The 13,694-nt window shown below is 44.2% G+C and overlaps 1 protein-coding gene across 3 annotated transcripts in view; it reads left to right on the forward strand.

The window, feature by feature from the left end:
• The window catches only part of LOC133489105 (receptor-type tyrosine-protein phosphatase N2-like), a 148,097-nt gene that overhangs the window by 101,485 nt on the left and 32,918 nt on the right, over positions 1-13,694 (forward strand). For all 3 annotated transcript variants that reach the window (XM_061797842.1, XM_061797843.1, XM_061797844.1), the window contains one exon: positions 5,885-6,091. In XM_061797842.1, coding sequence (XP_061653826.1) covers positions 5,885-6,091 — 207 coding nt within the window. The remainder of the gene's footprint in view (positions 1-5,884; positions 6,092-13,694) is intronic.

A 13,694-nucleotide genomic window follows, 5' to 3' on the forward strand; every position in this document is an offset into this window, starting at 1 on the left:
ACACCTGAAGAGCGCTCATGGCACACTAATGTGCCCGGCACACCGGTTGAGAATGAATGATTTAGACCAATATTAATCTGGAAGATATTCCTTTTCTCTATTAGTTTCTGCACTTAACCTAAACAATGACAAAATGGAGTTAGCGCACTGTAGTTCTCAGTAGTTCAACTAGAAATGATTACGAGGTGAACATAAACACTGAGCCTGAAGGAGGTGCGCAAGACTTCAGGAGGTGCACGTGAAATGCCAGATGTTTGGATTCAGACCACTTATCGCACCAATTCTTCACTTTAGGCTGAGTGTTCAGGAGGTTGCCCTGCGACTGACTGGCGACCAGTTCAGGGTGTAGTCCGCCTTTCGCCCGAAGTCAGCTGCGATAGACTCCAGCGCCACGCGACCCTAAGCGGTGCTGAAAATGGATGGATGGATGGATGTATGTTCAGGAGGTATGGATTAGCAGTGAGCGTTTTGGAGGTGCGCTTGAACTGCAGTCTTATCAGAGGTGCGCTGGAACAGCGAGTGTACAGGAAGTGCACTTGGAAAGACCACCACAGATCTTCACATGACGACTTACTCATTGGCTTTATCGAGTGTTGACAGACGTCGACTCTGCCCCTACACTGTCTGAGCTCTGGCTCTTTGTCCCCTGCTATATGTGCATGTCCTCGCATGTGTCTACTCTCTCACACACACATGCACCCGCACACAGAGCCACATTCTAATGATTATGTGTGTGTGTGTGTTTAATTCCACTCACGCCACTCTGCCGCTGGCGCCCTCGGAGGTGGTCACCTGACTCGTCAGCTCCTGAGTGTGTCAATCACGCCTTGCAATGCCAGTAAACATCCATGTGGGATTGGTCCACACCAATAAGATAATGGTGATTGCCCACGCAGAGCGAGGTGGTTCGCCGTGACGATGCACTTATTATTTATTACAGTTACATTTTTTATATGTAGTTTAATCTGGTAACTTTAAAGTAGGGTTTCAAACCAGGGTTAGGGTTCCAAGTCCAAGCATTGTTTTGTTTGTGAGTCCCTTCCTACCTTCCTTTCTTTTCCTTTAGTTACTTCCTTCCTGCTTTGCTTGCTTCCTTCTTTTCTTCCTTCCCTCCATTCTTCCTTTCTTCCTTCTTTCCTTTCATACATCCTTGTTTCCTACCTTGTTTTCATTGTATCCTTCTTTTCTTTCTTTCCTTCCCTCCATACATATTTGTTCCTACATTATTCCTTCCTTCTTTCTTTCCTCCCATCTCTCCTTTCCTTTCATACAACCTTGTAACCCTCTTCCTTTTCTTCCCTCCCTCTCTCCCTTCCTTCCTACCATCCTCCTTTCCTTCAATAAGTGTTTACCTACTTCTTACACAGTATACCTGATATTGTGCATGTTAATGTATGCATGCCAGTGAGGTTCATGTTGTGACACACCCTCTCTCGTTTGGAGGTGCTGGCTGGCCCTAATTAGGGTGGCACACGCCGACTATTCCCTTTTTAGGTTGCCAGGGGGATTGCCTGGCACTGTGCTCACATAGGGGGGTGGCAGAGTGGCATTTCCTTTATTGGTGAAAGGAGGTCATCAGGGCGCACACGTGTGTTACTCCCAATGAGCGTGCTAGCATGCTGTCATGGCAACACAACATGTTCATATTAGTTGTTTTAAATTCAAAATGGACCGTCTGGTAGAACAATTACACACAGTATAGAAAACAAATGAATGACTTAATAAATCTATGAATGACAAAGCAATTTTTATTCAGATCTGATCCAGATTTCACAATTGTCAGCAATGTAAATGTAACAGTTCAAACCCTTTTTTTTCTGTTACAGCATATAATAAATAAACAAAATGAGCACAGCGTATATCAGATCCAGATTGCATATTGGTTAGAATCAGAATTGTCTTTATTTGCCAAGTATGTCAAAAACACACAAGGAGCTGCTCTAGTACGACACCAGACAGCCACTGTGACAAAAAGATTAGACACAAAAAAGACGACGGATAGTCACTGCAAGTCACTAGCAATGTAAACGCAACACATAAAATGTGTAATGTCTGTTATTTCATTACGTTTTGTAAAATTATTAAATGAAATATAATATAGAAATAAGATAAAATAAAAATGTATGAAATATAAAATGTAACTTTTTTTATTGTTTTCAATTATTATTACCCTACAGGCAGTACATATTTTGTTGCTAATCCTATAGCCTACTCTATTCGCGAAGCACTAACACAGTAATCATCATGTTAAACCCACATCAAATATGACCAGCTACAACAGCACTCCTCATAATTTAAGGTATCAGTATCCACAAAACACTTGAGTGTTTAACTTATGAGATGTAACACCAGCAGCACCTGTCAAAGTGAAAAAGCATCACGGGTGTGCAGTCTAAGGGCTCAACAGAGGGGAAAGAATTGCCAACACATTATGAGGAATCCCATTTATGTTCTCGGCAGGACACACCTCGCTACAACATGATTGGCTCCTGGATTGCGGGAACGGCAGACTTCTATTCCCGTCGAGAAGCAGTCGGGCTTGTCGTATACAGCAGCCAGTTACATTGTACCGGCCGTGACCTGCCTAAAACACGAGTGGGATTGCTAATAACGTCTTGCAAACACACGCACAAAAACACTTCGAACCTACTTTGAGTCGAGTGTCAATATAGTGGAAAGCGGTGTCTCTTCGTGCCATACCTCCTCATCAACCATCCTTCCACTCAGATTGAAATTTCAAATCATTTTCAAAAGCAAGCTCAATCACCTGGGCTTTACTGCTGCACCAATGGGCCGAGGAAAATTAGTTTTCACACATTGCCGTGGAAGCTCCTAAAGTTAGGGCAAGTGTGCAGGATATGACAGTTGCCATATAGCTTGAAGTGAGTGCATATTTGAATGTGCTCAGCATGAGGCAGGTTACACCCTGAACCGGTCGCCAGCCGATCGCAGGGCACATATAAACAAACAACCATTCGCACTCACATTCACACCTACGGGCAATTTAGAGTCTTCAATCAATCTACCATGCATGTTTTTGGGACGTGGGTGGAAACCGGAGTGCCCGGAGAAAACCCACCCAGGCACGGGGAGAACATGCAAACTCCACACAGGCAGGGCTGGGATTTGAACCCCAATCCCCAGAACTGTGAGGCAGATGTGCCAACCAGTAGGTCACCATGCCGGCCAAACAAAACATCTCTCCATCTATCCATCCATTTGCCGTACCGCTTATCCTCACTAGAGTCGCAGGCGGGCTGGAGTCTATCCCAGCTATCTTCGGGCGAGAGGCGGGGTACACCCTAAACTGGTCGCCAGCCAATCGCAGGGCACAGATAAACAACCAACCATTCGCACTCACTTTCACACCTACGGGCAATTTAGAGGCATCAATTAACCTACCATCCATGTTCTGGGGATTTGGGATGTGGGAGGAAACCGGAGTACCCGGAGAAAACCCACGCAGGCACAGGGAGAACATGCAAACTCCACACAGGCGGGGCCGGGGATTGAACCCCGGTCCTCAGAACTGTGAGGCAGATGTGCTAACCAGTCGGTCCATCGTGCCGCCAAACAAAATATGCCAAATTATTTTAGTATTTAGTATTAGTGATATAGAAAAGTAATTCAAATATATGAATGTATTCCTTTCATACCTTCTTTACTTCCATCTTTCTTCCTTTTTATATTCTACCATCCTTATTTTCTTCCTCTCTTTCCTTCCTTGCTTTCATACATCCTTTCTTTCCTCCTTCCTTCCTCCCTTCTGTCTGTTACAAAGTGTATCCAAAAAAAACAAGTTTATATGATTGCACGTTAAATGCAGGGTTGTTCTTTCACCACTTTCCAATGGCTAATTGAAACAGGATGTGGCGAAGTAAATATTACCCATGTTTGCCACGCTGGCGAATCAAAATTGCCTGCATCAAAACTCAAAACCCCTTCCTGGTAGAAGTTAAAGTGAGTGCGCTCATTCTGCTGAGTGGGAAGTTGTGAAGTTTTCCCCCCGTTGCGTAAAATGTTTCAATCTGCCGTTCAGCCACTGCTGGCTAAGCAGTCCGGCTCATGAACTTTCCCGACTGGGGAGTGACGCATCTGGCACGACAAGATCCGATGCTGCTTGGCGCCGAATTGAAGCACGCATATTTATTACCGTGATGTACGTTTGACGTGTCGATGGTCAATGTGTCCTGTAATTTACATTAGTTCTCGCCGCTAGCTAGCTGCCTTCTTCGTCAATGCACGAGCCGCTAATCCCACCTTGGTTGTCATGCCGAGCGACGGCGCCGACAGCGACGAGCTAGTCATTTGGGGGCCCAAGGCAAACATAGTCAAGGCCTCCCCTCCCCGGTCCTCTTATGTAATTTAGCCCACTTTGTCTTGCTGTTGTTGCTGTTACAATTATCTGACAGCTAAAGTTCACATACTAATATTTACCACCAAAGATTTATAATATTAAGGTTTATCTTCAACTAAAAAGTTTGAATTTGAGAAAATTCTATATAAAGTCCTTAAGGTCCTGCTTGAGGATTATCAAATAAGTGAATCATCTCAACACTTTGACTTGAATTAATAGGAAGACTATCCATCCATCCATCCATCCATTTTCTGAGCCGCTTATCCTTACTAGGGTCGCGGGAGTGCTGGAGCCTATCCCAGCTATCATCGGGCAGGAGGTGGGGTACACCCTGAACTGGTCGCCAGCCAATCGCAGGGCACAAATAAACAAACAACCATTTGCACTCACATACACACATACGGGCAATTTAGAGTCTTCAATCAACCTACCACGCATGTTTTTGGAATGTGGGAGGAAACCGGAGTGCCCGGAGAAAACCCACCCAGGCACGGGGCGAACATGCAAACTTCACACAGGCGGGGCTGGCGATTGAACCCCGGTCCTCAGAACTGTGAGCCAGATGCTCTAACCAGTCATCCACCGTGCCGCGATAGGAAGCGTAATTAACATTTAATATAGTTTACCATTTCAACTGCTTTCATACGCAGAATTTGGTGATGAAAAGCGTCACTTGTGTCACTCTCCACTTTATCTCTATACTTGGCTGACACTGACAGCAGTGCTACTGCTACTGACAAGGGCATCAGTATACAGTATTATATTTTTACAAGATATGAAGTTAAATCAATAAGTCAGTATTCAACTGCGATGGAAGGTTTTTCTTTTTTATATTAATAGTAAAATGAAGATTTGTTCTTCATATCAATTCATCATAACATTTAGGCCCGGCCTACAGGAATGTTTTTTGTTGCCTTTAGCTAATGCTGTGTTGGTCATACTATAAAATAGTTTTTCTTGTTTTTAGTGAATAATGCTGAAAATAACAAACTTCCTCCCGAAAAATCGCATGCAAAACCGCAATCGCAGTATTTGTTTCAAAGAAAGAAACAAAAAAAGCCCTTGTATTTTCTAAAATTGTTCATCCTTACTCCTGATGACGAGGTAGTTTTAATTGGGCCCACACCTTTAAAGCTAATCAGCTTAGTTCCCATTGACGACGACTGGCTAAGTGTGGCTAAAGGTTTAGCCACATAAACACACGTGATGTTGTGGCTAACTACACACGTGTAACTAACTGTGGCTAGGAGATTTTTATACTGTTTAACCATATTGGCTAAGAGGTTTCATGACCCAGTGCCAACCCCGAAATGCCTTTATTGACTATGAAGAGCCTTTGTTTTGTTGTTTTTTTTAGGGTGTGTGGCAAGGTTGAAGGATTGCACACTGAGTCTCTTTGGGATGTTGACTCAAAAAATAGTAAAAAACTGTCTATGTTTAACACACAGTCACTAAATGTAAGTGTAGAAGACTGGCTGTGGCTGTTTGTGGACATGAATGCTGATGCTAAGCTCCCGGCTTCGGCAGGAGCTGTGCCGTCAGCGCATGGCTGTCAAGCCTCCAGCAGAGCGTCCGGAGCCGACCTCGTCCAGGATCAACAGCGTGTCTTCACAGTTCAGCGACGGCGGTGGCGGCGCTTCGGCCGTCAGCCCGTCGGCCCGAAGCAGCCTCTCGTCCTGGAGCGAGGAGCCCGCTCAGCCCAACATGGACATCTCCACCGGGCACATGATCCTGGTAAGGACCTGCGATCGATAGAAAAACCATGTTCAACCCATGTTCAAAAGCCATCTTTTTGTGATACAAAAATGAGACCAAGATAAATCATTAATGTGATTTATAAACTGGGCAACTCAATTGAAAGATATATATATATATATATATATTTTGAGAGGGTGAGTAAAAGTAATATAATATAACAGGGTTGCACAAGTGTGCACACCCTCTTATAACTGGGAATATGGCTGTGTTTAGAGTTAACCACTATCTGGGATCATGTTTTATGACTTTCTAGTTGGCACCGGAGAGTCATTTTCAATGCCTTTAAAATGGTTCGGAATTGAATGGAACATCTAGCTGGGATAGGCTCCAGCACGCCCGCGACCCTAGTGAGGAGAAGCGGCTCAGAAAATGGATGGATGGATGGATCTATCCATCCATTTTCTGATCCGCTTCTCCTCACTAGTGGACGTGCTGGAGCCTATCCCAGCTGACTGGGCGAGACGCGGGGTACACTCTGAGCTGGTCGCTAGCCAATCGCAGAGCGCAAATAAATAAACAACCATTCACACTCACATTCACACCTACTGACACTGTAGTCTTTAATCAACCTACCATGCATCTTTTTGGGATGTGGGAAGAATCCGGAGTACCCGGAGAAAACCTACACAGGAACATGCAAACTTCACACAGGCGAGGCCCAATTTGAACCCAGGTCCTCAGAACTGTGAGGCAGATGTGGTAACCAGTCGCCCACCGTGCCCCCCAAATCCTTCAATATATTAAAAATCCTATTTAAACCAAATGTCGCGTTTGCATGATCAGAAACCATGGTAGCCAAACCAGATTTGTTCCAGATCTGCTCCAGATCGCACATTTGTCAGCAGAGTAAATAGAACTTCTAAAATGCCATTGAACACAATGTATAGCACGGAAGCCCTCCTCATATTCCGCTTCAGCTTCCTCATCGTTTTCGTCTTATATTTAGTGTTTCATTACACCCACCACTAGTCGCTGCCCCCCACCACTCCACCAGCCCCTCCGTCCCCCTTCCCCCACTGAGGGGCTCCCTCGCCAGCTTTCTGCCAAGCGACACCGTAATGACATCGTATAGCTTCTCAGTTCTACCACCCACGCTCCTCAAGTTCCAGCCACTAACCCGCGCCACTCGCATGCATTATGTAAGTCTGATGTGAATGCTATTTTACGCCACAATCTCATAGATGTCATAAAACACTCCACTTTGGAGACTGTGTCGGTATATTGTTTGTTTGTTATTCTGCATATTACTCATATTTATTATTTGTTTAATTAATCAAATGTACTTGGTGTCTGAGCTGCCACGATCAAATCTTTTTACAATCGATTATCCTACGGATATTTCGTCGAGTACTTGAGTAATCCCCCCCCCAAACACAGACAAAAATTATTATTATTATTTTTTTACTACTTAGATGTATTTAATTCTCATTTCTGAGGGCTGGACTTATATCCTTAAATTGCATATGTTGTTACTGAGTGTATGGTATAAAGTGTACAGAATTTGAGACTACAAAAGCAGTATTTGCTAAATGGTTAACATTCGCGATTAGCATAAGCGCGATAGTGATTACCATTTTAGGTAAAAAAAACTAACTACCATTCAGCTCACTCATGTTATATGTACATTACACATTTAATAGAGTTTTAAAAATCACTTACAGACGTTTCACTGTTGTTTTTGGCAAAGTTTATCAGTTTATCACTACGTCCGTCTGCAATAAATGTTCGTGTGAAACATTGGTTCCGGCAGCCCAAACATGTTATGTTTTCTTCTTCAGCCCTCGTGTCAGTCATGTTTTTTTTTCTACCTTGATCTTTGTTTCAATCCAGATCAGAACCAGACTGCACTCTTGACACCAATGTAAACTTAATATGTATGACATCATTGAATATGTTCAGACATGTATGTCTCTCTCAAATGTCAAACCAAGTTTAGTCCAGCTCTGATTCAAATTTCACAGTCTACACCAATGTAAGTACAACATGTAAAAAGGTTGTGGAACATGTTCGGACACAAACAAAAATTCCAAAATGACAATAAGTCTGTACAATCAAAATGGATAGAATGAAATACCGTAGATTGAACTGGGGTTAGATGAGGTGAAAGGCAGCCTAAGGGGATGCGAGAGAGTCTTTTTGTGGCCTAGTATATGTCAAATACCTTAAAGACCCACAAGTCATTTTGGTGAATTGTTTCTAAATAGATTAAATATGTTTGAAGACAGTGCTGAAAACATGTGCCAAGGCTGAGAACAATATACTGTAGTACTGTATTGTTGCGATATACTTGAAGCTTCAAACTCTTTCACCATCACCAGCTGATCGGATTTTTGGGACGGGATTATAAATTACCCCTGTGACAAAAGAGGTTCTGTGGCATACAGTTCTTGGTATGAGGCCCTCAGCCACTATATAAACAACAAACACCCTTATTTTGTGCTGTGGCTATTCGGTGGAATTTCCACTTCCTTATTCATAATATCTTGGCCCATTGCTACCAGTATAGCTTGCAGTTAACCATCAAACTATGCCTACAACAACAACAAAACACATCTTCCCTGAAGTGTAATGTGTTGTGGTGTATTTGTCAGCTGTGGTCTGCCCCCACACACGGTGTATAGCGAGGCAGGGGTGAACCAGACGGAATCCGCCGCCCTGGCATCCCTGCATCAATTAGAGTAAGTTAGAGCAGTCCGGCGCAACGGCGTTAGGGCCATCAGCCTCACAGTTGCTGACCGCGACCCCGCGGGGCGAGGAGGAGAAAAAAAAAAGCATCCAGGGGGACACCGGTCCAACGCACTGCTGTGGCCACATATGGTGCACCCTTCGGCGGCCACAACAGCAACAGTTTCAATGATGGCAAAGGAGGGAAATTGTCCCAGCGCGGCTGCTGGTAATTATGCCTGGGCTCAGAGTTTGTCTGGCTGCCAGAGAGTGCCTCTACGGGGTGGCCTGTGAGAACACGTGTAATGTTCATTGCGGGAATTATGGCACGTATTAATGCAAACTAGAACTAGCAGACATTCCAACAGCTTCTTCCCTCTTGCAATCAACTTCTTAAACAGCTAATTTACAATTCCATTGCAACATGCTGCCAATTTCGTTTGTCTGAGTTTGTTGTCACATTTCTGTCGGGCCAATTATATACTACTCGTGCACTCACTGTAGTAGTCTCGCCATGCTGCAATATTTGCATATCTGTTGTTGATCTATACTGGCCACTCATGCCAGAGTAGCATCTGCCCCATTTGCACACTGATTGAGGAGTATCTGCACAATTTGCACAATCAACATGGTCCCAGATTATCGCACTACTCATCCCTTTAAACTGCATACACTCCTTGAAGTCTCGGCGCCCTTCGCACAATGATCATTGCACCGGACTATTGCGAGATTAGTCATTCGAACTGCTCTAAGTACTAGAAGACTCTGCTTCTTTTTGCACAATTGTCAAAACTTTTTTTCTCAATGTCTTTATGTCTCAAAAGTGTTCTTTGTCAATTGACTGTCTGTTGTTGTACTAGAGCGGATCCAATTACCGGAGACAAATTCCTTGTGTGTTTTTTGGACAGACTTGGCAAATAAAGATAATTCTGATTCTGATTCTGACAGCTGAATGTCCCAAGGGCTGGAATTTTCAGAGATGCAGGGACACGCCCAAGGCATCTGGAAGCTGAAAGAATGTCAATTCTTGACCATTTTGTAGATTTCACATACTTTGCGATTTTTTTATTTATTTTTTAATTCATTCAAATTTGTCCATCTTGTTCACACTACTCTTCTCTGTGGTGTGACAAATTGACAAGATATTTTTGGGCCACTTCAGGGGGGCTTTTAAATAATCTCTGAGATCGTGTACAATTTGAGCTAAATGCGCTCAGTGTATGGTCGATCAGCAATTATCACGTCAATCCAGATTTGATCCTGATCTGATTCAGATTGCCCACCTGACACTAATGTGAACACATCCATCCATCCATTCATTTTCTACCGCTTATCCGAGGTCGGATCGCAGGGGCAGTAGCTTTAGCAGGGACACCCAGACTTACAAATCCCCGGCCACTTCATCCAGCTCTTCCGGGGGGAACCAGAGGCATTCCCAGGCCAGCCGAAGGATGTAGTCTCTCCAGCGTGTCCTGGGTCGTCCCCGGGGTCTCCTCCCGGTGGGACGTGCCCGGAATACCTCACCAGGGAGCTGTCCATGAGGCATCCGAATCAGATGCCCCAGCCACCTCATCTGGCTTCTCTTGATGTGGAGGAGCAGCGGCTCTACTCTGAGATACCTCCCGGATGACCAAGCTTCTCACCCTATCCCTTAAGGGAGAGCCCGGACACCCTTCGGAGGAAACTCATTTCGGCCGCTTGTATCCGGGATCTTGTGAGGGTAGGAACGTAAATCGAGAGCTTTCGGCTTAGCTCCTTCTTTACCACAACGGATCGATACAAAGTCCGCATCACTGCAGACGCTGCACCAAGCCGCCTGTTGATCTCCCGTTCCATTCTTACCTCACTCGTGAACAAGACCCTAAGATACTTGAACTCCTCCACTTGGGGCAGGATCTCATCCCCGACCTGGAGAGGGCATGCCACCCTTTTCCGACTGAGGACCATGGTCTCAGATTTGGAGGTGCTGATTCTCATCCCAGCCGCTTCACACTCAGCTGCGAACTGCCCCAGTGAGAGTTGGAGGTCATGGCTTGATGAAGCCAACAGAACCACATCATCTGCAAAAAGCAGAGATGCAATATTGAGGCCACCAAACCGGACTCCCTCTACGCCTCGGCTGCGCCTAGAAATTCTGTCCATAAAAGTTATGAACAGAATCGGTGACAAAGGGCAGCCTTGGCGGAGTCCAACCCTCTGGGCTCAGGAACACTTCAGAAAACCAATGTCAGTAAATACAGTTCGGCGCTATATCCGTAAGTACAACTGAAGTGAAGTGAAACTCTACTATGCAAAGCAAAGGCCATTTATCAACAACACCCAGAAACGCCCCGGCTACTCTGGGCCCGAGCTTATCGAAGATGGACTGATAAAAAGTAGAAAAGAGTGGTCCGACGAGTCCACATTTCCAATAGTTTTTGGAAATTGTGGACGTCGTGTCCTCTGGGCCAAAGAGGAAAAGAACCATCCGGACTGGTATGGACGCAAAGTTCAAAAGCCATTATCTGTGATGGTATGGGGCTGTGTTAGGGCCAATGGCGTGGGTAACTTACACATCTGTGAAGGCACCATTAATGCTGAAAGGTACATACAGGTTATGGAGAAACATATGCTGCCATCCAAGCAATGTCTTTTTCATAGACGTCCCTGGTTATTTCAGCAAGACAATGCCAAACCACATTCTGCACGTGTTACAATAGCGTGGCTTTGTAGTAAAAGAGTGTAGGTACTAGACTGGCCTGCCTGCAGTCCCGACCTGTCTCCTATTAAAAATGTGTGGTGCATTATGAACCGTAAAATACGACAACGAGCCCCGGACTGTTGAACAGCTGAAGCTGTACATCAAGCAAGAATGGGAAAGAATTCCACCTACAAAGCTTCACCAATTAGTGTCCTCAGTTCCCAAACGTTTATTGAATGTTGATAAAAGGTGATGTAACACAGTGGTAAACATGACGCTGTCCCAGCTTTTTTGGAACGTGTTGCAGCCATAAAATTCTAAGTTAATGATTATTTGCTAAAAATAATCAAGTTTATCAGTTTGAATATGAAATATCTTGTCTTTGTAGTGTATTCAATTAAATATAGGTTGAACATGATTTGCTAATCATTGTATTGTTTTTATGTCCCAACTTCATTGGAATTGGGGTTGTACAACAAATAGGGTGCACTAGTTGAACAAGGGCACTCCAGTAGAACTTAGTCTTACTGTACTACAAGTTAAGAGTGATGCAAAACTGTCCACGAGTTGACAACAGCATGCTACTAGTATTACTTAAAATTCTACTGGTTAACATCTAGCTCCTCACTAGTATTACTAGGAGCGCGCAGATATGTTTTGTCTCACCAGTAACATGTACAGTAGTTGTTCTACTACTGCACCCTAGTCATTCTACTAATGTGAAATGTTAAACAGTTGTCGAAAATAACATCACTAGTAAGACATATCGTAAATTGTTCTACTTGGGAGCCCGGGATTTTTTGGTAGTGCACTGATTTGTCTTAGTGAGGACAGAGGATATGAGTACATGGACAATTCAGTACACTAGTAGTATAGCGTATAAACCCCATACATGGACACACATTTTTTCTAAATATCATCAAGTGTTGCGCTCACTGACCCAGAACAGTGTTGCGGGCACTGGCCCAGAACCGCTTTCATCGCAGTCGTCCTCCCACGTCACCGACACTCGACAGTAGAGTAGACGTTACATAACCGTTGTGGACTACGAAAGGTTTCACATGGCAGGAAGAATAAAAAGTCAAGCTTTTTTTTAATAGCCTTTAATCACAAAGGAGTCTCAAAGGGCTTCACAGGTCCACAGTTCACAAAGATCAGCAACATAGGAGAAGTGGCAGTAAAACAGGCCAAAATCTAGATATCCGGGGTAAGGCAGGGCTAAAGGCAATTTGGATACTAGGTGTGGTTTAACTAAATGCAAGAGTGTACAAATAAGTCTTAAATCAAGGTTGAAACGTTTGTAAAGAGGTAGCTGCTCTAATTCAGGCTGATTTTGTGGGTTTCCAAAAGATCATACTATCGCGGCTACCCACATAGCAGCAGAGCAAGTAAAAAAAAAAAAAAACATCAAAGCAAAATTGTAGCGTTGCTCTCTAGTGGGACACTACAGGAACCGGAGTGCTGTTAAATCCACCCACCGGTCTTCCTGCTTTTGAACTCGTGCTGTTTTTTTGTTTTCAACACCTCGAATGTCTCACTACTAGTGATGGCGAGATGAAGCTTCATGAGGTGTCATAACACTTCAGCCAATTGGTTCGAATAATGGTTCTTTTCATGATGCTTCATGTGCACACGAAACCACTGGCCATGTGTATAAACAGAGGTAGCTGTATCTAAACCACGTTGCATTTTTGTGTCTGTCTTGGCTCTTGTCAATGACGTATTACAAAACAATGTTTGACGAAATAATTTATCAACAAAGTGTATAATAAATTATTTTTGAATGTATTCAATGTGCCGGCACGGTGGACGACTGGTTACCACGTCTACCTCACAGTTCTGGGGACTGGGGTTCAAATCCCGACCCCGCCTGTGTGGAGTTTGCATGTTCTCCCCGTGCCTGCGTGGGTTTTCTCCAGGCACTCCGGTTTCCTCCCACATTGCAAAAACATGCGTGGTAGGTTGATTGAGGACTCTAAATTGCCTGTAGGTGTGAATGTGAGTGCGAATGGTTGTTTGTTTCTATGTGCCCTGCGATTGGCTGGCGACCAGTTCATGGTGTAACCCGCCTCCCGCCCGAAGATAGCTGCGATAGGCTCCATCAGCCCACGACCTTAGTGAGGATAAGTGGTAAAGAGAATTGATGGTTGGATGGATGTATTTAATGTTTTCACAATGGTAATATGATATTTCAGATAGAATAAAGTTTTTCTGTCACTTTAAGCAGACAGAGCA

Source organism: Phyllopteryx taeniolatus, chromosome 14 (assembly GCF_024500385.1).
Source record: "Phyllopteryx taeniolatus isolate TA_2022b chromosome 14, UOR_Ptae_1.2, whole genome shotgun sequence".
NCBI classification, from domain to species: domain Eukaryota; kingdom Metazoa; phylum Chordata; class Actinopteri; order Syngnathiformes; family Syngnathidae; genus Phyllopteryx; species Phyllopteryx taeniolatus.